Here is a 27,455-nt window from a genome sequence, read left to right on the forward strand (position 1 = left end):
ACATAGTACAACGTAGAGGTTTTTGTTACATAAATCAGTATACTTTTTTCTTCTCTATTTTTTGCTTCGACCCATCCGATCGCTCCACGTTGCGCACAAGTGAGTGAGACGAGATTCATTCAGGTACGCCATTCTTAAATCGCAGAATTAGGGTTCTACATTTCAGTTTAAAAGTCATTCGGTCGATGAATCTATAATTCACGTCAAACATATGTTTCTATACATTTCATAACGAGGGCAATTCTCTAATGACTACTTCTGATATGGTTATTTCCAAACCATAGTTGATCTCGTCATTAATTTTATGCGTGCTTTCTTCTTTTCAGACATAGTTGCATAATCACACATTTTGCAATTTCCGATTCTATCCTGATTTGATACAGAGGGAACAATGACTACCATTTTCATAAATTTCCTAAAATAACCACACATTTTGCAAAAATCCCTTTAGTTTTGCGAAATTACTTTATGATCATTCGAACGAATTTGGACTACTTTTGAGAAAATTCCTTTTGCAGAATTAATGTAATGAGAATGGGATAAGGGGTAGATTGCATATATTTACGTTACAAATTACTCGCAGAATAGATTACCTGATGCATCCATCTCCAGAAACAAGTAAAAAAAGAGCAATTGAAGAGCTTAGCGACTCTCAGGATGACCATCATCCAACCACCATTACTCGTCAAAGAAGAGGGAACCGTGGCAATATGGTAAATCAAGCTAAGAAGTTGAACTCTGATAAAGTTCATAGTTACCTAGAGTAAGCTAAACCTTTTATTTTTATTTATGTATATAATTTTCAATAACCAATAGTATTTACTTTCATTAAGTTTTTTAATTAAACATAACAAACAGGAATCATTAGAATGGCTCATTCCATTCCCTCAAGCCAACCAAACATGATAATGGAATGTAATGGTCCATTCCATCATACTAAACAAACCCTTAATTTTACGTGTTTTTGTATATCATGTAGGAATTTATGGCTCAGCATTCCAGAGGATAAAAAGAGTTCATTCACACATCTTGATCCATTGTGGTATACTTTGTACTCTAGTGACTCCAACAAAGAAAAGGTGTTGAACTGGATCAAGAAAAAGGACATATTTTCTAGAAAATATGTGGTTTTTCCCATTGTTCAGTGGTGAGTAATCCTTAAAAACTAAAATAGATCAATTTTAGCATATTCTCATATGTTTTTTTTTTATTGGAAAGGGAATGATATAAAAAGAATGTGATTTTGTCAGGGGTCATTGGAGTGTGTTGATATTCTGTCACTTTGGTGAAAGTTTAGGATCAAAATTCAAAACTCCATGCATTTTATTGCTGGATTCACTAGCAAAAGCTGATCATTCCAAGCAACTGGAACCTGTAATAAGAAAGTAATGTTTGATTTTGTAATGCTGTCTTTTTATGGTTTGTTTGGTTCATTAATTATGGTGGAACTGGAATCCGAGATTCCATTCCATTTCATTCCATTCCTGCCAACAAAACACATGACAGATTGCTGACTTTGGCCATGTCAGATGTTATGAACTGGATTCTAAAACCAGATTCAATAACATAAAACAATCAAAAGATTCTAATATTGATTGTGAAACAATCTATAATACCAATTGATTACAAGGTTGAAGATAAGATAGCTGATTCGAGATAGCCAATCTCCTAAGGAACGAATTCCAAATTTCACACAAAAGATAGATACCTCACTCCCTGCCCACTACCCTCTTCTTATACTATCTGACATAACAAACTAAGTAATATAAAATACCTAAACTGCCCCTACTGTCATTTTATTTGTTGAATTTCCCATATTGCCCTTATCTATCATATATAGCAGAAGTTGATGCATAACATCAGATTTGTTTCTGATATCTACAGGAATTTAGAGAGGATAGAGGATAAAAAATTGTTGCGTAAAATGCCATTTTTAGTTCCTAAGGTGACTTGATAGAATTTCTTGATTTTTATTTATTTATTTGATTTATTGAATGATAATATTGAAACAAAGAGTTTTGAATTATCAGGTTCCACAGCAGAGAGATAATCAGGAATGTGGTTTTTTTGCTCTTTATTATATAAAGCTTTTTGTTGAAAGTGCTCCTGAAAGTTATAGCATATCAAATGGGTACCCTTATTTTGTAAGTTCCTTTTGCCACATTTCTTTTCTTGAAAATACATAAAGGGTATGTTTGGTATATGATGGAATGGAATCACAAATGACAAAGGAATGGAATGAAGCATTACATTCTATGATCATACGTTTGGTTGGCTTGTAGAATGGAATGAATTTTGTATATTATATGTCAATACAATGTGTAATTTTAACTTTATTTTATACATTGTTTTAATTGTAGTTAAGAATTTTTTTACTTACAAAAAAATGTAATGGAAGGTTATTGAACCCCAAATAAGCTATAAAAATAATAAAAAATAAAAAGTAACTTTTACACCATATTCCAAATGTCTCTAAAACACCGTTTTACACACACAATTATATCAAGAAGCTTTAAAGGTTATAAACTTTTATTTTCTACAATTTTAGCTCAAGTTTTTAAATTTTTGTTATGAATTTGGTCCAAACATTTCTTTTTACAAATTTGACAACTTTTTTTACAACTTTGTTTTACATGTTTTTAAAACTAAGTTATTTTTACAAAATAACTATTTATACAACCTCTTTTATTTCTTTTTTACAAATTATTTTTTACAAAATTACTTTTATTACAACTTTAGTTTCACGAGTTTTTTTACATATTTGTTTTTCTGCATGTAAGGTTGTGAAAAACATGTAAAAGTTACTTTTTTACATATTCGTATTTATGCATGTTTTGTAAGATTTTTTTTTTTTTAAGAAATTAGTTTATTTATTTATTTTTTATTTTTTTTTACAACTTCGTTTTCTAACTTTTTTGCATATTCATTTTCATGTATGTAAGGTGGTAAAAATTCGTTTTTTTTACATATTTGTTTTTGCAAATTTGTAAAAAAAAATTAAGGCAAAAAGTTGTAAATAGTATTTCTATTAAAAAAAACACTATTTCTGTACAACCGAATTTATAAAAAAAAAAAGTAAGTTGTAAAAAAACAAAAATTCTAATATACATTTGAATGAACCAACTAATAATCTTTTGCTTGATTGATTTTGATTTTGGATTTGTTTCGTTTGTATGTTTATGTGTTTGTAGATGAAGAAAGACTGGTTTAGTTCCGAAGGTTTGGATGGGTTTTGCAAAACTCTTGATTCTTCTCACAAATAGCATTCATTCACTTGCGACTTTTATTTATTTATGTAAATAAACAAAAAGCAGTTGTATTTTTGTTTTTTCTGTTAAACCTCAAAGACTAACATGACTTGAGCTGGTTGCAACTATTGAAACTGGTTTTATAGTTGGACTATTTCTACGTGTATAGAGACATTTTTTGACTTTTCTATGAAAAAAAAGAGATGAACCAGCAAAGCCTATATCAAAATTGAGCATGTTTGTCTTCATTGATGAAGGAATGTAGAACAAATTAAGTATTTGATTTTCCTTGATTGAAGGATAATTCAGTGTTTGAAAATGAAAAACCAAACCCCTAATATGCAAAAAGTATTAATTTAACAAGTAACCTCAGTATTTGATGTTTAACATACAAAAAATGTTGTGGTTTTGACATAAAACAAGGTAAAATAATTTTATAATGTAACCATATTGACATGCAAGATCAAAGATTAAAGTTGACTTGCCATTATTTTTTCTCTAAAAATACATGAAAAGTTAGAAACAAAACACTCATTAATAAGACACATGTTCATAAATGGTCCATGTGGTTTTTCAGAATATCAAGTTAAGTCCCTAACTTTTTTTGGTCTCATGGATGGTTGATATGGTTTAAAAACTTTTTACAGATAGTCCTTTTGACTAACTCCATTAGTTTTGATTTGTTAAGTCACAACACATGTTAGACATGTGAGGGCAAAATCAATTTTAACAAACCACATGGACTATTTATGAAGATTTGTCTATAATTAATTTTGACATCTGATTTTTATCACGACACATGATCAGATCATCCAACAATTCCATATGTTTCCATGACAATTGCTGTTTGTAGCGTCTAAAGATCACCACACATAATCGTTGTCCATAAACACCACCATCACATGATACAACAACATTATGCAACAGTAAGATGGTTCAATAAAATTGCCAGCAAAAATGTATGTTTTGATCAAAGTCAGATTCCAAAAGGTTGTAACTACTGATGTTGCAAATATTTTCTTATGAGAACAACATCCTCATATTTCCATTATCCACACTTTCAAACATTCAATATTCTTGTGTATTTGCACCGCGTACAATGTGTATAGTTTTGGGCCAGCAAACCCAATGAAGTGTAACATCCTAAATTTTAAACTAAATTTTTTATTTTTAAATAAAAGCATTCATCCTGATTCCATTCCTAAAAGATAGATAAATAATCATTTGTTCAAGTTTAACAACCAAAATCAAAATCAGAGTAATAAAAAGATAGTGAAATCAAACATACAGAAGTCTTAAAACATATCCAAAGATGTTATGCAATCAAGTCACACTCTACCCCTTGCTACTAGAGCAACCTGTAATATCTAAATTTTAACTAGTAAACATAAAACTTAATGAGCTCCCCAAAATACCACATACTCATGTGAATGTTATGATGACATCATAGTCGTACTCTACTTCTGTTGCTACATTACCATTGTAGTCTTTCCTGCTATGATCTTGTTGGATTAGTGTCTAAGTCCATAACTATTTTGGTATGTACTTGACCCGATGGTGCATAGTCCTTTTGGGTTGCCTTCACTAAAGCAACTTGATTGGAGAAATAAATAAAGAGAGAGGTTATTATGATTTATTAATATGTTATAAGAATAATATATTAAAGGAGAAATCATATTTGTTTAATTAATATTGGTCAATAATTAATTAAGAATTAATTTTGTGATCAAGTGTAATTAATTAAACTAAAGGGGCTGAATTGTAATTATGTGATAGTTACAAAATAAGGTAAGGATTATCTTATTAATAGGTTGGACGAATTTAAGGTGATAAGGCCTTAGAATTCGACTATGATGAGGATTCAAGGATTATCTTATGGGTTGCTTGGTGGACAAGCAACTAGATAAGGATAATGACTGAAACCCTATCTCTACACCTATATAAACACCCCTTGACTCATGAATTCGGCCAGACCTTCCCTAAGGCTTCTTAGGAACGAATTCAATACCTCCCCTCTTTCCTTATACCTTCTCCATTTGCTCTTGGTGTTTGTAAGCCATTAGAGGAGTGACACTTGTGACTCGGAGCGGAGGTGACGAGAGACAACGGAGCAGAAGGAAGGTACAACGGGGAAGTGGTGTCGACGTTTGTAGGGCAGTCTAATAGGATAACTGCGGCAACAACGCAAGCAACTTTGATTTCCCGGCGGTTCGGTGCAGCTTCACCTCCATCCTCTGTTGGTCTTCAATGCTGCCGGTGACAAGGGCTACCCGACAGTGCTAGGCGGTCGGAAAACGAGCGACGTGATTGGTTGCGGCGGCGTCGGAGACGAAGAAAAGGAAGTGGCGGCTAGAGGATGAAGAGGAAGTGGGGTGGCGGCCGATGTATGCTATTAGGGTTACACCCCGCTCCTGAGTTGTAGCAAAGAAAATAAGAGAAGAGAAAAGAAAGTAAGGAGAGAAAAGAAGAGAAAAGAAAGAAAAAAGAAATTGTCATTTGTACTCCTGAGTTGGAGAGAAATGGAAGGAAAGTTAAACATTTTGTTCTTTCTTTTCAAATCCTCCCAAATCGGGAGGAAAGATAGAAGGGAAAGTTTTCCTTCCATTTCCTTCCACTTCCTTCCTTTAATGAAACTCGGGAGCACCATTCTCTCTTGATTTCCTCTCATTTCCTCCCATTTCCTTTCTTTTCTCTCTTTAAGTTGAACTCGGGAGCGGGGTGTTAGGGTTAGAGACAATGGAACAGTTAGGCTATATACCCGCTCCATAGAGACATTGTTCCATAATGACGATTTTAGTCCTTCCTTCCCCTTTTCTGACAAATTAAATCCCAAAAGTTACCATTCAACCCCTGTCTTCTGAAATCTTTACGATCCAGCTCCATATGTTACCCTTTTAGCCCTTGCCCTCAAAATCCTTTCATAATAAGTCCCTTAATTACACTTTAGCCCCCCGAAACTAACATCCCGATATTTATTATTTGATTTTTGGGCTACAATAATATAATAATAATAATAATATTACTTCTCGGAGTTACGGGTTTATTATTTAATTATTCTATTTTAAACGGGATGTTACAATTTATGTTTTATTCAATGGTCCATATGTTTAGGAAGTAGTGAATTTTTCGTCTTATTACTATTTTTTTTTATAAAATTATCAATTAGTCCTTATCTTTTAGAAGTTTACAAAAATATTTTTATAATAGTTTGTAATGATCCATCTGTTTGAGAAAACTTCAACATGATCCTTATTTGAGAAAATTACAGAAATATAGACACCTAATCCAACATTAACCACTTGACATGTAGTATCCTTCTAGCCATATCCTACTGTTATTTAGTCCTTGTTGTTAATATATTTGGGTGATCTGACTTAATATGGAATGCTCGACGTCGATGATTTTATTACTATATTTTTTATGTTGTCGTATGACTTTTGATTTTGTAATAGTATTGTAGTACATAATTATCGAATATTTCCTAGTTTTGAAAAAGAATAGTTTAGACAATAAATTTTTTATTATTATGTTTCTATTTTATATGTTAAGAGATGCTCTTTTATATAATTTTACCTGTTTTAAAAGCTTCCAGCTATTTTTGTCGAACATTTATGTCACAAATAAAATCAATAGTTACCGGCTACCCGCTACCAACTACCATCTAACTATCAGTTACTAGCTACCCGCTACCAACTACCATCTAACTATCAGTTACTAGCTACCCGCTACCATCTGGTTTTTCCGAACACGCCCTAAGAGTAAATGTGTAAAGAATAATGCACAATATAATAAGAATTAATATTTTTAATTAAACACCAACCTTAAGAAACAACCCACCCATGCCACCATTTAAAATAAAATTTCTCATATTGCTTCTACCTTCTCCACATCTTTTTTCGAATTAACTTGCAACTGAAACACCTAATAACATAATGGACCAATAAAAAAATAATTAAAACCACAAATAGGGACAATTAAACATTATGTTAGTAGAGAATCAAATATCAGAAAGAGAATATAAACAAATATGGGTAACACAATGGTAGAAATAATGGTCTTATATAGACAAAACGTGATCATAAGTATCATATATTATAAAGCTTTTAAGTTATAGTCATTAATTATTATTAATTAAAAAAGAAGATAAAAATTTGTAGGTTTCAAATGAAAATGGTTAGAATATTTTGGCATCTATTATAATAGATATATAGATATCTAATGCCCCTTTGAGAAATTTATAGAAGTGGTTCTTACAATGTTATCTAATAGTCCCTATATTTGATAAAATTACAAAAATAATCAGAAACGGTCCCTATGTAATAACGAAATTACAGACTTGGTTCGTGTATAAGATAAAATTATAGTAGCAATTCATGTTAAGACAGTTATATGATTTGTCCTTGTATAATAGTGATATTACTGAAATGGTCCATTAGAGAAATGGTCCCTTACAAAATTCATAGAAATAGTATTGTATAAGACAAATTACCGCAATGGTCCTAATGTAATAGTGAAATTGTTAAAATAATATGTGTGTTATAGAACATTACAAAAATAAGATCGAAAATATGTGATTAATAAATCCGCCACAACGTGTGGAAAAATCATTGCATTCCTGCTTAATTTGTCGCTAGTTTTGGCAAATATTAAACACCTTGTATTAAACTTAATAAATGTGTCGTGTCGAAACAATAAACGGGTTGAGAGCTTGACTCTAACCTGACCCATTCAATTATCGTGTTGTGTCATGTCACGTCACCTATTTTATTTTATTGTTGAGTTTGTCGGGTTTCAGGTTAGGATGGACCTTGAAAATTGTGTTGTCAATTGATGTTGAAACACTAAACATAGTAGGAATGTATAAACCAAAAGGAAAAGATAAAAATTGGAGAAATAATAGTTAGGAGACAAATGACTACATTCATAGTAAAGTTTAGAGGACAAAATTGAAATAATAGAAGTTGGGGAGGCAGAAGGGCAAGATCATGGAGAGTAGGTAGTGTCGATGGACTGTATAGTTTAGGAGAAAACATAAAAACAAAAAATAAAATATTAACCTAGATGACTAAGGGCTTGTTTGTTTCGTCTCTTACTGGGTCCAGTAAGAAGCAAGGGCTGACTCGGTTTGGGTCAGACCCTTTGAAGTGTAAAAATTAATTCCCTTAATCGGTCCGTAGCCTCCTACTGAGTAAGCAAAAATATACAGCTGACCGGTGAATATGGGCGATGATTTTTCCAAGGAATTTATTGACAGTTCCACATAATAGTTAATATGTGGACAATTATGTCCCTTAACCCTTTTATACTTCCTTTTATGATTTTGAAGAGAGAAAGATCTAAACCATATATCCCTTTTTTTATGGAAAAAACTTAAACTTACAATGGGAAATCTATACTTTCTTTCTCTTTTAAAAAATTTAAAGAATTTAAAACTATATATATATATATATATATATATATATATATATATATATATATATATATATATATATATATATATATCCTTTTCTTAAATTAAATTCAAGCTCAATAATGTGGTGGCTGTCTAGCTGATATGTGATCCTTGTATACTTATGGTGAGGTGAAGTCTCACATTGGGCTAGCTGCAGAAATCCAAATAAATCCGAAGTTTGTCCCATCTCTGGATCAGCACAAGGAAAAGAAGGGGCTGCATATATATTATCCACACTCAAGGCCGATGGAATTTGTAATTATAGCTTCAAATATCAAATGTGCAGGTGGTCTTAACCTGAGAATTGAGATAATGGACTTTGGATACACGTCTGAAGCAAAAAAAAAAAAAAAATTAATAATAATAACAGACAACATATATGTCAAAGACCATTGGAGTACTTGGTTTCTATTCCGGCGTCGTTTGTGGTTCAGAGTGTGGTCTTCTGTTTTGTTTTTCAGTATTTTACAATTAAATAGGTTAAGGGTAAAACCGTCTTTCCATCAATTATTCAGTGGCAGCATCAAAACAATTAAGGGGTCGTTTGATTTCAATCTGACTGAGTCAAGTCAGAGTTTTTTCTCTGATTCGGCCAGCCCAATTTGTTTGATTTGCATGTTTAAAGGTCTGACCCAAATATAAAACATTTGCCCTTTGTGCCCCCAAATTAATGTCTCTATTTCTTTTCATCTCCCGCTTCCAACGTCCCCCATAGTACAACGTAGAGGTTTTTGTTACATAAATCAGTATATTTTTTTCTTTCTATTTTTTGCTTCGACCCATCCGATCGCTCCACGTTGCGCACAAGTGAGTGAGACGAGATTCATTCAGGTATGCCATTCTTAAATCGCAGAATTAGGGTTCTACATTTCAGTTTAAAAGTCATTCAGTTGATGAATCTATAATTCACGTCAAACATATGTTTCCATACATTTCATAACGAGGGCAATTCTCTAATGACTACTTCTGATATGGTTATTTCCAAACCATAGTTGATCTCGTCATTAATTTTATGCGTGCTTTCTTCTTTTCAGACATAGTTGCATAATCACACATTTTGCAATTTCCGATTCTATCCTGATTCGAAAAGCCCTATTTAATCAAAATTGGCCCAAACACAAAACGGAACGGGTTTAGTGGTTTTCGTCGTCTCATCGATTGTAGAGTTCTCGATTCCATCATGGCATCATCCACCGAGGTACTCTCTAGTCTCTTCGCTGATCTGGATCACGTTGCATATCGAACCAATAACATGTTATCCCTCTTTCTAGGGTTCTAATTTGCCCACAAAATCCCTAATTTTCATTCCAGTATCTATCGACTTCTCCATATCTCCGAGCCTTTCCGTTTATTTTTTTAATTATTGAGAAATTTGATTTTTTTTTTCATGTGAAATCGGTTGTAACTTGTATTGGGTAATTTGTTTTTGTTCTTTCTAAATAGTCATGTAGGTTTTGTTCATCCATCTGGAGTGAAGTGTAGCTTCATCATTGTGAATAGGTTTTGATTGGCCAGCATTCTAGAAGAATCATCCAGCATAACTAGAATAAGGGTTTGTGGTAAAACTTGGCAATTTTTTATCTTTATCGAATTCAACCCATATAAAGGAAAATCTGTACCTTGCAAGCTTTATGCTGTTGCTAAAAGTTTTAGGTCTATTGAATTAGCTATCCCATACTATTAGTTATTGGCGACTTAGATTAGTGTATTAAGTTACATCACCTATTTGGGACGCTGTTATCAGAATTTGGTCTTTATCTGATTCTAATGTGTTTATTACAGATTGATTAAATAAGGTGACATTTGTTAAATTTCGTCTAGGTGTCTGATAATTTGCTCCATGATGCTGGTGTTTGTGTTTTTCTGGTATAAAATAAAATTTTGTCTAAGACCTTTCTGTTCGGAGTGGAGAGTGTTAAAGGAAAAATGCATTTGACTTGATCTTATGTCTTGATGTTTCATGTTGGTTTAGTTTAATTAGTCCTGCTACATTCAATTTCAAGCGTCGTTGATTAAATTATAATTCCAACAGAAGCTATTCAATTGAGATCATGTATTTCATCTCCCCCTTTAGGTTTCTTTATGGGCATCAACATCTCAAGTGAACCCGTAAATTGTAAAAAGAAAAACATTGAGGTAATTCAAAGATCAAAATGAAGGTGAAAATAGTTTGGAGGAAAGTTGGTGATTATGTCCGCTATGATTTGAAAGAAATTGCATTCCCCTCATCTTTGCCCGACCCTCCTCATTTCAAAAAACGTAGAAAATTAACTTGGAAAGAACGATATTTGGTGAGTATTTTCTTCTTCTTCTTCTTCTTATGTATCTATTAGTTTCATTATTATAAAACTACTATGTGTTTTATAATCATTATTTTTCAGGTGATGAAGGAAGCAACTAGACTTTATGCTGCAAGCTGGGTAAGAGATATAGGTCCAGAGCTTCGACCAAATGAATACAAAAACAAGGAAAAATCAGGAGATGAAAATGATGGGAAAACAGGTTCCAACACAGAATCTGAACCTTCAACATTGGAGGATCTTGGTAAATCTCACAAAAATCTTTTTTCTACTATTTATGCATCCTGCTTACATTCTTTTTAGAAATTATACGTTGAAATTTTTACCCAATTACAGCAGTGAAGTTGAATTTACTTTTTTTTTTTTTTTTTTTTTTTTTTTTGTGATAATGATGATAGCTGTTGCTGCTCGAGGTGGAATGGAGACACTTAGGCCGGCTTTGCAACGGGTTTATATGATTAGAGCATCTGCTTACAGGGATGCATTAAAGAGCTTCATACAAGGTTACCAAGAAGGCATACAACAAGTCATGGAGAAGAAAGACACCACCACCCTTGAACCTCCTCCTCAACACCAAGAAGAAAATAACGACCCAAAAAAGACTACTTGATCTGTCTTTTTAAGACACCCTCAAATTTTGTAATAATAGTATATTCAGATTTAGTGATGTTGCAAACAGAAAATGACTTTTTAGGTATAGATTATATGGATTATAGATACTGTTTTTGTAAAATATCCTCCATGTTTATTAAATTTTTGTAGCACATTGAACATAAGGACTCTACTCGTATATGTTGACTAGGCACACACATCACATAAAACCGGTGCTATGTCATCATCACTTGTTAAATGATCAGTTACAGTATAGTGACATACTGCGAATAAACATGTTAGTTTATTGGTTTTATTGGTAAAGAAAATAGTCTGTGTTGTAAGCATGTAAATCTTCCTTTAACTGTCGTACAAAAAAAACCAAAAATAATGTTCATAAAGCTGATAATTGGTCAATGAAATGACAAAACCTTGAGATTTGTTAAAACCGGTGATATGTTGACTAGGCACACACATCACATAAAACCGGTGCTATGTCATCATCACTTGTTAAATGATCAGTTACAGTATAGTGACATACTGCGAATAAACATGTTAGTTTATTGGTTTTATTGGTAAAGAAAATAGTCTGTGTTGTAAGCATGTAAATCTTCCTTTAACTGTCGTACAAAAAAAACCAAAAATAATGTTCATAAAGCTGATAATTGGTCAATGAAATGACAAAACCTTGAGATTTGTTAAACCACTCTATAATATTATTTAAGGGCCTGTTTGGTTCGCAGAATGTTGCTGAAGGAATTGTATTTGGAATTGGAAAAGGAATCTGTCAGGAATTTGAATCCAATTCCATGTATGTCCTGTTTGGTTGGCAGGCAGGAAATGAAATTGGAATTAATTTCATATTTTGTTTGGTTCGCAGGAATTGGAATTGGAATTAGAATCTATGTAAAATGATAGAATTGCCCTTTTTGTCTAAATTGCTTAATTTTACTTTCTTTTTTAATTTATATGTAAAGATACATTACATAAATTATAAAAATAATAAATTTAATTTAATTGATTGAGTGTTTGTGTCAATATAATGTGAAAATCATGCAAATGACTTCATATAAAATTCTTTAAATACACATCCCAATAATGTTACCACAAAAAACATAACTTAAAAGCTATCACCTTCTTCACTAGATATCTTAATATTGTTACCAAAAAAAAAGTTAACCTAAATTATTTCGTTACATCCAAATCGAAGGCATCAAAAACTTTCATATGCAAAATATCGATCAATATCCAATGCACATCCCAACTGGTAATACTACCCTTCCAAAATGTATTTTACCCAAGCTTCTCTATCACCTTCTTCAATTTCCCAAAAATTTTGAACATTAATGAGATCACTTTTTATCTTGGTCAAAGCTTTGAACTTTTCAAGTTGACTTATTGAATTCATCTTTAAAATCGCCGGAGGGATCTTCTCACTTAACTCGTTAATCTTCATGTCAAATTTAATACCTTCACTCAAATCCTTTGATATTTCTTTAAGACTTTCTGTAATTAAGCCAACTGCCTTGTTAAACCCCTCGTCGCTTCGATTTTTCCTCTTCTTGGAACGAACACTCGGTGAAGTTTCATCATGTTGCATGGCTGTAGTACGACTAACTTCCTCTGAATCTAGAAAATCGTCATCTGAATCTTGCATTTCTTCTTCTAAATTCACCTCTTGTTCCATCTCCATGAAATCTCTAGCTCTATTTCCTTGAGCTCGGTCTTTTCTAAAAATAATGCAAAGATCTTCATAATAAGGAAATGTTTTGTGTTTCCATCTAGTCGCTTCTTTATGTACATATTTACCAACATTATGATTCATATAAAAAACAAAAAGCAAAATATTTCCATGTAGTCACTTAATTATTAAAATGTACTTGTAGGTACGCCTCCCAGACCGGATCCTCAGAAGTAATACAATGCTTTTCGGGGTCATAACCAAAACTGCTTGTGTTTGAACCGTTTACCATATCATAAACACATTGTCAATCTTTCTTCAAAAGGCCAAAACATCGTTCAATAACATTTCTTGCCGATGAATGTTTCATGTTAAAGAATTCCTTTGGTGTAGTTGGTTGGTATCCATGACGCCATTCATTTAAATGGTACCTCTGTCCTTTATAAGGCGCTAGAAAACCCTCTCCATTTGTGTATCCGGCATCAACCAAATAATAACCTATAGATAAAAATTGTAGTTAATAACTTATTAATAAAAATTTATAAATAACATGTATAGTTAAAAAAGAACATACCCGGCCTTGGAACTTTAAATCCATGTGGTCTAAGAAGAGCATCACGAAGAACTCTACCATCCGCAATCGACCCCTCCCATCCAGTTAACACATATATAAACTGCATATCTTGGGAACAAACCCCTAGAACGTTTGTTGCAATGTCATTCTTTCTTGTTCTATATCTGGGCTGATCTTCGACTGGAACTAGACACTTTATATATGTTCCATCTAAAGCTCCTAAACAATTCTTAAATCACTTCCATCTTTGATCAGTAGAGTTATCGGGAACAGGTTCGGGTTTCTTAAGCAAATGACTATGTAATCGTATGACTGCATTACAAACTCGAATAAAATGCCTACTAATCGTTTCTCCCGAGCGACGAAACCGACATATTATAACACGATTCTTAACATTATGAGCAAGAATATGCAGAAAAATAGCAACTTTTTCATGAATCTCCATATTCCTACTTGGTTTTAGGCCTCCCAATGTTTCAAGCATACAACATAATTTACTAAAACACATTCTAGACATCCTAATTTGTGATATAGACATGGTGTCACTCTCATAAACGTATCTATGTAGTATTGGGTATCGATGTACATTTGAAGAAAGATGCTTAATACGTCGTTTATCCCTATGCTTTTTGAATATCATTAAGAAAAGGATTACAACAACGTGTAAAACCACGTTCCACCATGTTAAAATCAATGAAGTTTGCCTTTGTCTACGATTGCGTGTTGTTAAACTAAGTCGAGGCATTTTCTTGTAAAACAGAAAAACAGTATACATATTCCATTGATAGCAAAAAAGCAAAATGACATATATTGATAGTAAAACAACAAAACCACAAAATGTTTTATGTTCTATCAATTTAGCAAGAAACCAAGACATGTTTTCTCTGTTCAGTAATAGTTGTTGGACAAGGAATTACACAACTTCATAAAAAAATTAAACCAAATAACCTGAATAGCTTCCCAGTTCTATAACAGACAAACGAAATTAAAACAAGCAGGGAAAGAACATTCGGTTTTTCTGAAATCGTGAAAAGAAGGAGAAATTAGAAAAATCATAAAATTAGAAAAAGATGGAAAGAATGTGAAGAAATCGATTAGCTAACGGTTGTTGTAGACTATGAATCGAGCATGAAATTCAGAAAAGAACTTTAATTTAATCGATATGATTCACTTGAATTCAGAAATCAAATAGCTTGAAACCATGAATCGACCAAGACATGCTTCACAGGTGTTTTTTGGTTCGAATATGAAGAGAGAGAGAGAGAGAGAGAGAGAGAGAGAGAGATCACCTGAAAGTCATCGGCCGATCCTTGTTACGATGAGGAGAAGACGCGAAGAGGATGTCGACTCAATGAGAATGGGATGAACGACTAGGTTAACTGATGTATTGTATTGTTTAGCAAGGGCAAAATTGTAATCTTGTGCTTTCCATGTTATGAAAGAATTAATTCCTTTGAGATTGTGAAGGAATGGACTTTACTTCATTTGAACGGAAAATAATTCATTTAGCATTCCTTTTCCTTCCCTTGAAGCTGAACCAAACATCGGAATTTGAGGGAATTGGAATCCTTTTCCCTCAAATTCCATTACATTCCTGCTAAACAAACACCCTCTAAGATTCAAATTTCTTCAATATCCAATTATCTTGATATATTCTATTCATTCAAAAAACATTTTGCAAATAAAACGTCTTTATTATTATTTTTTTAAAAAGTTCCTATAATGTTTTTAATATTTATTTATAGTACAATATTCTATAATAATAGTATATTTTTTACAGAAAGATTTTAAATTTTTTTCATTATTTAAATATATTTTAAGCAACTGACAACATATTTATTGCATGATAACATGTTTATAACAAGATATATGGAAAAATATCGACCGACCCAAACAACGAACACATATTGCAATAGTTATTTAATTGTTTGGATATTTGACAATTTTCAATAATTTTAAAGTAACATCTACCCTAATAAATAAGAATGATTTTGCCACATGTTTTTCTCTCATTCAATTTGCCACATGTCATTTTGTCATAATTTAAAGATATATTTATTTTCCACTTGTCATTTATTTATTTTCCATATCTGATATATTATTAATTAGTTTATATAAATTAAACATACCATAATGATATTAATTTCAAATTTTAAATTTTAAATTTCAATTTCAATTTCAAATAAATTTACAGTTTAAACCTTTGTTTTTAACATTTTGTTATAATTAACCTGTTTAGTATACGGGTTTGATAACTAAACAATAATTTTAATTTATTTATTTTTTGCATGTTTTTTTCTCATAATTTTTATTTATTTCAAATTTCGAATTCAAATAAACTTCTCATTTAATTGTTTCCATTTAACATTTTGTTTTAATCAACCCGTATAATATACGAGTTTCACAACTAGTAAAATAATAAAAAACGATCTTGGGTTAAAAGAAAATGCATATAATGAAATAGGAGTAAAAACATGGTAATTAGAGATTATTCCATAAGCATTTTTCTACTAATTATCCAAAACTTTAATCAATCAAATTGATAACTTTCGGCTATTAGCTACCAACTAATTTTCAGGTGTTGTCTTTACTCCTTGAGGTTGAGGGTTCAAGTCTCGTCGGAGAAATATGTGGATTTTGGAGTAGTTTAGGATTATATAGTATTTGTCGTTTAAAAAAAAAAAAAAACTAGTTTGGTCAAATATAAGATAATACAAATTTTTTTCAATCTCAACTTTAATGGGGTTTTGTGAGATTACTAATACTTGAATGGTTCTTTCTGAAGGTTTACCAAACATAGAGGGTAGTTTGTAAAACTTATCGAAAGATGTCTAATTCTATTTCTAGGGCTTGAACTTGTTGGTATTCGTTCTCCCCCCTTTTCATTCGCAAACACACAAATTGAAAATCGCAGTAGGATCTCGAAGTTTCTCTTTGACGATGCTGACGGCCGATATACCACCGAACCAGACAATTTACGTTAAGAATCTCAACGAGAAGGTCAAGAAAGAAGGTATTTGTTTCAGCGCTATTCTGCTGTTTCTGTTATGAACTTGTAATACCACGAATTCGAAGTTGTTAGTGTTAAATTCCTATTTCTTGAAAAAAAAAATTATAACGAGAGTCTTGCACTTGTGCTGTGAATGTTGGTTTTTTTACTCGATATAAGAGACGAGTGTGTAAAATTCTATCGACTGCTTGCAAATTATATGGCATCACTAATTGACTACAATTGGGGAGAAGTGCTGGGAAAACTTTCTCTTTCTGATTAGCGGTCTTAAATCGTTGGAACTTGAGAAATGCTGTTGTTAATTTTATTTCGTGCTAACTAAAAACATTTGTTAATGAGAATGCTGGTGAACACCTAAACTTTGAGTGAAGATATGATCTGGAACTAACAAATACATTTGTGCATTGTGGACTGTATTAGGGAAAAAGGATTTATGTTTTGTTCCATGTTAGAGGCTAACAAAAGCTATTGAAGTTGCCACTTTTAGTAGCTCCACAGGATACCAATTGACTTGGAATTTTGAAGTGTAATATTTAGTAAAATTGCTGCAGTAGTAACATGTTCTTTTTGTTATCAGAGTTGAAAAGGTCTCTGTATGCCTTATTCTCTCAATATGGTAGGATTTTGGATGTTGTTGCTTTGAAGACAACAAAACTTCGTGGGCAGGCATGGGTTGTTTTCAGTGAAGTCACTGCTGCCAGCAATGCAGTTCGCCAGATGCAAAATTTCCCATTTTATGAAAAGCCTATGGTGAGTTTCATAACTTTTATAAAAACTATTAATAACAAGAGAATCATTAATCAATTTATTGATACAACACAGAGGATCCAATACGCCAAAGGCAAATCAGATTGTATTGCAAAAGCAGATAATACATTCGTTCCAAAAGATAAGAGAAGGAAGCAAGAGGAAAAAAGTAAGTTAAAAAATGACATATTTGCCCTGCTACTTATAAATTGACTATAAATCTAACATACAAGATTTTCCCATGCTTTGACAGCTGAGAAGAAGAGAGATGCTCCACAAGCTACTACCAATGGTGCAAGAAGTGACACAAATGGTGCCCCTGCTGTAAGTTTCTTGTAACCAAACTATCTAGAAACTTTGTTATTCTCAGGGGTAGGATGGTAATTTTGTTGAATTTTTGTTGCAGGCTTCGTATCGAAATGGGAGATCAAACACAGAAGAAAGCACACCACCTAACAATATTCTGTTTGTACAAAATCTGACACATGATACAACAGAGGACATGCTGCAGCTTCTGTTCAAACAGTTTCCTGGTTTTAAAGAGGTGAGAATGATTGATGCAAAACCAGGAATTGCATTTGTTGAGTTTGATGATGATAATCAATCTTCAACTGCAATGCAATCCCTGCAAGGTTTCAAGATCACCCCTCAAAACTCAATGGCTATCAGTTATGCCAAGAAGTAAAACCACCCTTTTTGGGTTTTGTATTCTATGAATGATTTGTAAGGAATTTTGGCAGATTTTTTAACTCTTTGATGCGAGGAAATTATGGAAACTATTCTAAGATCAATTGTGATCTCTTTTCTCAACAAACTTGATTAGGGATTATGCAGGATATAGTTATAAGAGAAACGATCGTATGTGTGTTTGAGATCTCATTAGTATTTTGTGGGAAATTGTATGGCATGATCACTTTATCACTTCTCACTCTATTGTATTTCATGGAACAAAAATAAAAATGAAAGACTAAAATTAAGGAGACATTTTTGTAAACAATTAATCTTGTAAAGTTTGGATTGACGTCTTAGTTAGGGTATGTTTGGGTTAGTTTTTTTATGTCAAAAGTGATTTTTAAGAAAAGTGCTTATTAGCTTATAGCTTTTAGGAAAAACTGGTTTTAAAAAGTGTTTGGATACGAAAAGTTGTTTTTTCAGGAGTAAAATGGTTAAAAAAACTAGGATTTTTCAGCTTTTTGAAAGCTTTAGTTTTTTTCATCCCAAAAGTTGTTTTAAAAAATGCTTTTTAAATAGACAAACACTTGTTTAGCTTATTAGCTTTTTAAAAAGCTAAAAAACTAATAAGCTTTTTTTAAAAGTCATCCCAAACATCCACTTAATAACATAGGTTATTTGGGGATTAAAATATCTCATGGGAATGTAACTACCAATTAAGGAGTCAAATCTTTTGAAAAACTGAATCCCAAATCAGAAACAAAAAAATAGGGAAATCAACATCAGGAATCAATAGCAAGAAATCCATACATTGTTAGGGTGGAAGGAGTAGACCACTTCTAAGTTCTAACTTATTTAACCCACTTCCCAGGTTAGCTCTATATCAACTTTTTTTTTTTTTTTTAAATAACCCACAACACATGAAAACCATATTTGATTGCGTGGGGGTGGGTATGGGTCGGTGATTGCGGTAGTGACGATGGGGGTCGGTGATTACAGTAGTGGCGATGATGGGTGCGTGTGTGTGGGTGTGGGGTCGGGTGGAAGGAGTGCCATGTGAGTGGATGTGTGTTTAACTTTTAGAAAAAAATTGGAATTAGAAAAATATGAAAAATCATAATTATCAGCTTTCTAAAATTTTCTAAGTTATTTATATTTTTAGGAATCGAAAAATTTTCATTTTCTGTAAAAAAATTTAGAAAAATTGGTAAACTATACACGTTTTCAATTTTTATTTTTGGAAATTTTTTCCGTAACTAAACGTACCCTTTGATACTCTAATTTTCCTCTAAGTATACATCTTCAACTAACTAAGAATGACAATGACAATGTTTTATATAATCTTTTTTACTTTATTATAAGTATTATTATAGATAAAAAAAAAAACAAATCTAGTAAAATTCATTAACTATTATTTTTTTTTAAAATAACCATAAATTTAAAGAAGGGAAATCTCCAAAGAAGTCCTAAAATTTTGGTATAGTTTACGTTTTAGTCCTAAACTAATTTTTGTTTACGAAAAAGTCCTAAAAACCGGTAAAAGTATGCATTTTGACCCTTTTTGACCGGTTGGAACCGACAACAAATTAATTTGGGACTATTTCATAAACTGACTCAAAATATTGAGACTATTTCACAAAATGACCCAAAATATTAGGACTTTTCTACAAAAGAAAATATTAGGACTTTTCTGCAAATAAAAACCTTATTATTATTATTATTATTATTATTATATCAAAAATATAAACAAGTATACTAATTTTTAAATTCATTATTATTAATATTTTTAATAATACATATAAATACACTTAAAATTATTAAATAAATTATTTAAAGGTGAAGGTGGTGGTGATGGTAATGCTTTAAGCATTGAAATCATGAATAGCTGCTTGTATGTCCTCACTTTGTATATGATCATTTCACATTTCTTATTATTGTTTTCAATTCAAAATATCAACACTTAACAATTTAAAAGAAGTTGCCTATTTGTAAAATTATGTATAAATAGTTTAAGATAAAAGGATTTCTCACTTTGTATATAAAATTTCTTAAGGTAGAATGATTTCTTTTCAAATCCAACAGATCCACAATAAATATTTACATTGGTGGCCCATATCAAAATTCGAAAATATTAATTAAAATATCTTGTTTAATAGAAAGTAATATGACTTGTTTTGCTTTATCACACTATATCTGCTATCTTTCCAAAATCATAAGGATAAAGTAATGAAAAAGAGCAACACACATGTTGATAATTCAAATACTTACACACAAGACAACACGCATATCACACGCTCACTATTTGTAAACAATTTAAAAAATCAGTAGCTTCTTTTAACTTATTAAATGTTAATATTCTGAATTAAAAACAATAATAACAAATATGAAATGACCATATACAAAGTTAGAATATACAAACAGACATTCATGATTTCAAAGCTTAAAGCATTACCATCCGCTCAACCTTCACCTTTATAAAATGTCTTTAATATTTTTCTAATTTAAATGTATTTATATGTATTATTAACAATATTAATAATAACAAATTTAAAAAATAGTTTACTTATTCATATTTTTAATATAATAATATTAATAATAATAATAATAATAGTAAGGTTTTTGTTTGCAGAAAAACCCTAATATTTTTTATTTTTACAGAAAAGCCCCAATATTTTGGGTCGATTTATGAAATAGTCCCAAATTAATTTGTTACCGGTTCCAACCAGTCAAAAAGGGTCAAAATGCAAACTTTTGCCGGTTTTTTTGACTTTTTCGTAAACAATAATTTGTTTAGGACTAAAACATAAACCGGGCCAAAATTTTAGGACTTTATTGGAGATTTCCCTTTAAAGAATAACCAATCTAACCATTGAAATTGCGTACCGGTCATGGCCTACAATTTTATCTAATAGGCTGTAATTTCGAGAATATAGGCTGCAATTTGGTCATAGACCAATCCCATATGGCTAGCTATTTGGACCATTTTTATATTTTTAAAGGACTCCTAATAATTATCTTAATTTTTTTCTTAAAATAAACTAATCATTACAAAAGCTGGACCTATTAATTACTCTAATTTTTTATATTTTTAAAGGATCATTTCATCTCTCATGATTATTTTATATTTTACTTTAAATAAACTAATCATTACATAATAAAATGTTTCAATATAAAGATTTGTTTATAGAAAAAAATATAAAAATTTTATAAAAAAATATTAAAATAAAAATATATTTATTTTTTCAAATCTATAAAATAAAATATTTTCAATAAAAAATTTAATTATTTTTTTTGTTTTTAAATAAAAGAACAGAATGAGATTTTTGATGTGTATGTAGATTTTTATTTCAGATTGGTGTATGGTTGTATACATACTTGAAACAATGGTTGCTATAGGTATATGTACCGTCACTATATTTTCTATTAATAATACTTAGTTTTCATTTAAATATTTAATATCTTTTTATTTTTATTTATTGGTTTATAAAAATATTAAAATATAGAAAATATTGAAATATATAGAAAACGTTGACATGTTTTATTATTTTTTGATTATAAAAAAATAAAATATATAATAAATAAAAAGTTAATAGTTATTAAATGATAGGTACAAGTTTAAAAAAAAAATAGCTTTTAGTAATCACATAAATTTATACCTAAAAAATCATTTATTAGAAATCCCCTAAGAAATTCTAGGGTCCAATTAGTAGGACCCAATCCCATAAGCGTAAGATATTAAAGGTTGAAAAAAAAGCTATAGATAGACTATAAGAAATTGCATATGGCAATGTCATTTGTGATTTCGTCTAGAGAAAAAAATACTCAGATTCAATAATTAATGAATTTTGTTAGATTTGTTTTTTTTTTTTTCTCATTATTATATCATAGTTTTTTTGAACTATCAAATAGACATACGCTTCTAATCATAGTTCTAGACCTATATATTATCCACCTTGAGACTTGAACGGTGAATCAAATAACACATTTTTAATATATCTAATTCTGTTGGGCCAAAGGCTATTATTAAATTATTTTTAACGACAATAATTTATTAATTTGGTTGTTTTTAACTATGTTTAATAATATTAGTATTGCATACTTACTAGTTGCCTATTGTATTATATAAAATAGAGGCTGCATGTGAAGAGTCGAACTAAATTTATATGGTAGCAAGGTTTGCACGTGAAGAGGTTGTGCGAAAGTTAATATAGTTTTTGGATACTCGGTATCTATCCATTTAATCTTTTAGAAGTTGTTGGTCTCTACATGAACACGTGACAAGAGATAGATGCATGAAACTATCCTAAAAGGTTAAATATTTATCACTTATTCCTCTGCTATTTATAGTACAATCCAAATTTGATATTACATAGAAGCTGATAATTAAAAAAAGACACGACAACGTATGACCAAATTATATTGATTGCAAAACTATTGGTGCACCTTGAATTGTAGTTACTACTTACTACTCTAGTATTATGTATATAATATTGTCGACACAAACCATATTCGAGTTTGACTTAATTAAAAAATATATATACAGATTGAGATTGTATTCCAATTTAACGCAATATTGTTTTTACCACATTATGCAAATTTGTCATTGGAATTTCTTTTTTCCATATTGCACTAAGCTTCGTGAAAGTGATCATAATCTTTATATGACCCCGAAGTTAAAATTATGTTATTGTTTAAACTTTAAATATTCAATATTTTGATTCTTTTCATCTACTTCTTTTTTTGGTTTAACATTAGGTTGGTATGGAACACAAATAATGAGTTTTTTCGAAAGCAAGCAGACAACTCAAACTGCCTTGTTTCACAATTTTACATTTGAAAAACCGCTTCTGAAAAAAATTATTTAGACAGTTTGAAGTGCCACATGCAACTTGGGCGGGAGATGTTGCAGGCAATTCCGAAAATTAACATTCCAATTTTCCGATAGATGAGTATATATACTCATATTTTCCCTAGTTTGGAACTGTCTTACGAAAACTAACATTCGGTATACTTTCTTCGTAAACGAATTCACAATTTTAGTGCTTAAAACTGACTGTTTTCCTCACAAATTGATTTCTTTTTTCATAAAATACGACCATATACGTTCCCTAAAATATCAAGATTCTGTTTTATTACCTTATTTCTAACACATGGTTCCAAATTCAAAGCCTTTTTGGAAATAAAGTTTGTTCCAAAAATATCAATTGAAATGCAGTATGCTACCCATATAATCAACTAAATATCTATTTTGTCATATCCGAAATTATCAGATATTAATTTAGTATTCTTGTTTTGAAGCGAGAATAGTATTTTACATATGTGTTTAATCCACAATGATGTTTGCATATCCAAAAAAACAAGCGTTATTAAACCATCTACAGTATTTTATTTTTTATTAATGCATTCAACATAGCTCTATAAGTCTTTAATATTTAGTACCACTATATGATGAAAGTGGGGTACGATCATGGAGAATTTAGAATATTATTACAACATTCATACAAATTGCACCTTTATTGACTGGCTTTATCCTGGTCAAAAATAGATAGTGGACTTATAACAAATTTGACCTTTTCTTTGCCTTGTTTAATGAAGCATTGTTTGGTGTATGGGGACAACATTTTTCTTTTGCATATGAATTAGGATAATGTTAATAAAATGGTCACTCAATTGCGTTTATATATATATATATATATATATATATATATATATATATATATATATATATATATATGTCAAATTCGATTAAAATATATGATAAGATCGAAAAACCCTATATTTATATTTTTTCAATGGTTTAGATATACAAACTTAGACGGTCAATTTGATAAAAAAAATATATAGGTGGAATGAAGTTGCTAACGGCAACATAGTAACAAACAATAATGAATGGCCATCTGATATATAAGACTATGTGTTATACCTCTCATGAATGAAATGGGAACAAGGTTTGACGTGCACCGTTGGCACAACGCGCCGCCTAAGGCAGTACCAATGATTTGTGGACTCATCTCCAAATTATTTATTCTCTTTCTTTCTTTCTTTTCTTGTGATAGTTGCCTCTCTCCCCTATCTCATGCCCTTCCTCTCTTTTCCTTTGCACGTTATGCAACATGCACTACAGTATTTTTTGTTCTTGAATGAGTGAAAGATAGGTATACATTGTCTGAAAGAATAATCGAAAGATTGAGGAGGAAATGATATGATTCTAAAATGATAGATAATGGATGAAATGTGAATAAAAGTATAAACACATAGCTTAAATGATGGTGATTCTTGAACTTGTATCATATACATTTGTTAATGAAAATAATCAAAACATTTAGAGTAAATTACAATTTTGGTCATTGTGGTTTGGTTAAATTCGCATATTCAATTCAATCATTAAAATTTTGATAAGATGCATCTTTGTGGTTTAAAAAAATTGCACTGCATATATATATATATATATATATATATATATATATATATATATATATATATATATATATGTAAGGGTAAAATAGTATTTTTAAGTGGATTAAGAATGTGTAGTGCAATTTCTTTAAACAATAGGGATGCATCTTGTCAAATTTTTAAAAATTGGACTGAATATATGAATTTGACCAAACCACAGGGATCAAAACTGTAATTTAATCAAACATTTAAACTTCTCACAAGCTAAAATAAAATTTTAAGTAGATTTATAAATTTGACCAGATTTATCTAAAATTATATTGCGGAGTATATTTATTATTTGATCTTTTTGGCTAGATTTTATGTAAGTAAAATCGGATTTCATAATTCAGTAGCTTTCTTTATAAAATTATTGTTGAAAAACATATATAGTATGTTTGCATAATAGTCTGCATGACTAATTTTCCTATTTATTAATTCCTAAGTTTTATTTTTTTAATTTGATTATCGGAACCAATTAAAATGAGAAAATAACTTATCAGGGTAATCATCTTAATCGCTTTGTTTATATTTATGTATCTTCTTTATTTTTGTAAACGTTTAACTATTTAACTTGTTATAAGTGTTCACATATTGTCATTGTCACCGGTTATAGCAGGTGACAATAATAATATGTGAACAAACTAACAAGTTAAATGGTTAAATGTATATATATATATATATATATATATATATATATATATATATATATATATATATATATATATATATATATTTGCCTAGATGTGAACAAAACGAAAAGTTAATTACCCTTATAAGTCATTTTCCCCACTTTTAATAGCGATTTTATTTTTCATATTTGTTTGTATTATTTTTTTCAAACGTTATTTTTAAAATATTTATAATTTATTAAATATTAATTAAATATTGATTAATTTTAAACTTTACTTTTAAATTAATAAATATATTTTTGTTATGTGAAATATTTTATGTAGCTTCTTATATATATATATATATATATATATATATATATATATATATATATATATATATATATATATACACAGCATATATAATATTTTTAAGTAAATAATATCTAACAATAAAATTAAATAAATTAAATATATAACAATAAGTATGGAGGGTCTTTTAAACAAATAAAAAGAAAGTAATACTTAGCAAATAAAAAAACAAAAAAAATGTATATAATGTAAATATTTTAAAATTATTCCAACTTTTTAATACTTTTTAATTAGAATTTTATAAACTTTTAATTTTTTTAATACGACGTTTTAAATTAGTTTTTAACAGAAGTATTTTAAAAAGTTATAAAAAATATTAAATTGTCATACAAAACCTGTGAAACACTTTAAAAATGTTGTAAAAGAAAGTTTAGAAATAAATGTATGAAAGTTATAAAAAAAAATATTAAAATTCAATAAAAAAAAGTTAAAACTTGTAAGAAAAATTTAAAACATTTATAAAACATTTGTTTTAAAAGCACTTGAATTAAAATTATATGAAAGTATAAAAAAAAGTTTAAAAAAAAATTATAAGTAAAGTTTAAAACATTGTATTAGAAAACCCTAGAGGAAAATATATCATAAAAATGTTGTAAGAAATTATAAAAATTCTTAAGAAATTTGTAAAAAAAAATTATTCACATTTAGGAAACTTTCTTTTTTTATATATATTTTACCATTTAACTTGTTAAATATATTTGACCATTTAACAAGTTAAATGATCAAATGTGTACAAAAAAAAAATAAAGTTACTTAAACATGAACAATACGAAAAAGTAATTACCCTCGCAAATCGTTTTCTCAATTAAAATAAGTGTTTGTTTTACAAGCGGGCAAAATTAGATTTGCTTACTAATGTGTTTATTTTCACTATTAGTTTTAATATTTATAAATCCTAACTAATTTAACTAGTTAAAACACTAATATGACAGTGTATGCGTAATAGTATAGTAAAAATAAGTAAGGTGTCATACTTATGGAATGGATAATTTTTAATAAGAAAATAAATGCTAGTACAAAATAAACTAAATAAAATATCTATAAAGTGGACCGGAGAGAGTGGGGGGGGGGGGGGGGGGGGTTTACTATTTTGCAAGATCAGCAACTTAAATCAAAAAATTAACTAACAAATTACTACGATTAATTTAATCTAAAATGATCAAACATAAACGACTTTAAACCACAATTTAAAAAGTATTTCCGTTTAGTTTCGAATCACCTTTGTACTAGATTATTAATGTTGGTTGCTGACCAATATGAGACTAACTCACTTGGCAGATGCTTTGACACTTACATCGAAGGTCTCAAGTTCTAATCCATGCATATGTGAATTTTACTAACTTGAGTGAATACTAACTTCTAACCACTAACCGGACATTCCAAAAAATAATTAATGTTGGTAACAATTCAAACACATAATATTGATAATTAATGCTCTCTAACACAATCAAAATTACTAACTATTAACACCTAACTCTAGTATATGTTCAATCTCTAGATCTAGCTATTCAATGATCATAAATAAATAGATATCAAGTTTATGCAACTAGAATGGTCATCTGACTACACAAAACTTGCAGAATAAGCAATAAATATTAGAACTATAACATCCTAGGAAATTGATCTATCACACTATAACATCCTGATTCCTAGGTATGAGAATTTTTATTAAAAACTCAATTTTTCTAGGAACTCGTCGAGTTGATGACCTCAACTTTACGTGTTGAAAGTTTTCGGGTCGCGAATCTTTTTAGACCAACTT

At 30.0% G+C, this 27,455-nt stretch overlaps 3 protein-coding genes across 9 annotated transcripts; all 3 read left to right on the top strand.

Moving 5' to 3' along the window:
- On the top strand, positions 1 to 3,496 carry LOC145076672 (putative ubiquitin-like-specific protease 2A). 5 transcript variants are annotated; one of them, XM_079022481.1, is made up of 7 exons: positions 1 to 123; positions 584 to 763; positions 980 to 1,147; positions 1,251 to 1,385; positions 1,885 to 1,945; positions 2,031 to 2,144; positions 3,192 to 3,496. In XM_079022481.1, the coding sequence occupies exons 2-7, from the start codon at positions 597 to 599 to the stop codon at positions 3,261 to 3,263; spliced, it is 717 nt and encodes a 238-aa protein (XP_078878607.1). In that variant the 5' UTR covers positions 1 to 123; positions 584 to 596; the 3' UTR covers positions 3,264 to 3,496. The 5 variants fall into 5 exon arrangements, with proteins under 5 accessions (XP_078878607.1, XP_078878611.1, XP_078878609.1 ...); XM_079022485.1 differs by having other exon boundaries at positions 995 to 1,147; XM_079022483.1 differs by having other exon boundaries at positions 18 to 123; positions 589 to 763.
- A 5,808-nt stretch (positions 3,497 to 9,304) lies between these two features.
- On the top strand, positions 9,305 to 11,776 carry EMB2735 (embryo defective 2735). 3 transcript variants are annotated; one of them, XM_079021411.1, is made up of 5 exons: positions 9,306 to 9,531; positions 9,735 to 9,898; positions 10,775 to 10,991; positions 11,082 to 11,244; positions 11,399 to 11,776. In XM_079021411.1, exons 3-5 carry the CDS (start codon positions 10,854 to 10,856, stop codon positions 11,608 to 11,610), a joined length of 513 nt encoding a protein of 170 aa, XP_078877537.1. In that variant the 5' UTR covers positions 9,306 to 9,531; positions 9,735 to 9,898; positions 10,775 to 10,853; the 3' UTR covers positions 11,611 to 11,776. The 3 variants fall into 3 exon arrangements, with proteins under 3 accessions (XP_078877539.1, XP_078877537.1, XP_078877538.1); XM_079021413.1 differs by lacking the exon at positions 9,735 to 9,898 and having other exon boundaries at positions 9,305 to 9,531; XM_079021412.1 differs by lacking the exon at positions 9,306 to 9,531 and having other exon boundaries at positions 9,581 to 9,898.
- Positions 11,777 to 16,702: 4,926 nt separating this feature from the next.
- Positions 16,703 to 18,524, top strand: U2B'' (U2 small nuclear ribonucleoprotein B). Its single transcript, XM_079021450.1, has 5 exons — positions 16,703 to 16,859; positions 17,434 to 17,606; positions 17,679 to 17,772; positions 17,857 to 17,927; positions 18,010 to 18,524. Exons 1-5 carry the CDS (start codon positions 16,787 to 16,789, stop codon positions 18,286 to 18,288), a joined length of 690 nt encoding a protein of 229 aa, XP_078877576.1. The 5' UTR covers positions 16,703 to 16,786; the 3' UTR covers positions 18,289 to 18,524.
- Positions 18,525 to 27,455: the final 8,931 nt, after the last annotated feature.

Source organism: Lactuca serriola, chromosome 9 (genome assembly GCF_051521515.1).
Source record: "Lactuca serriola cultivar US96UC23 chromosome 9, Lser_US96UC23_V15, whole genome shotgun sequence".
NCBI classification, from domain to species: Eukaryota; Viridiplantae; Streptophyta; class Magnoliopsida; order Asterales; family Asteraceae; genus Lactuca; species Lactuca serriola.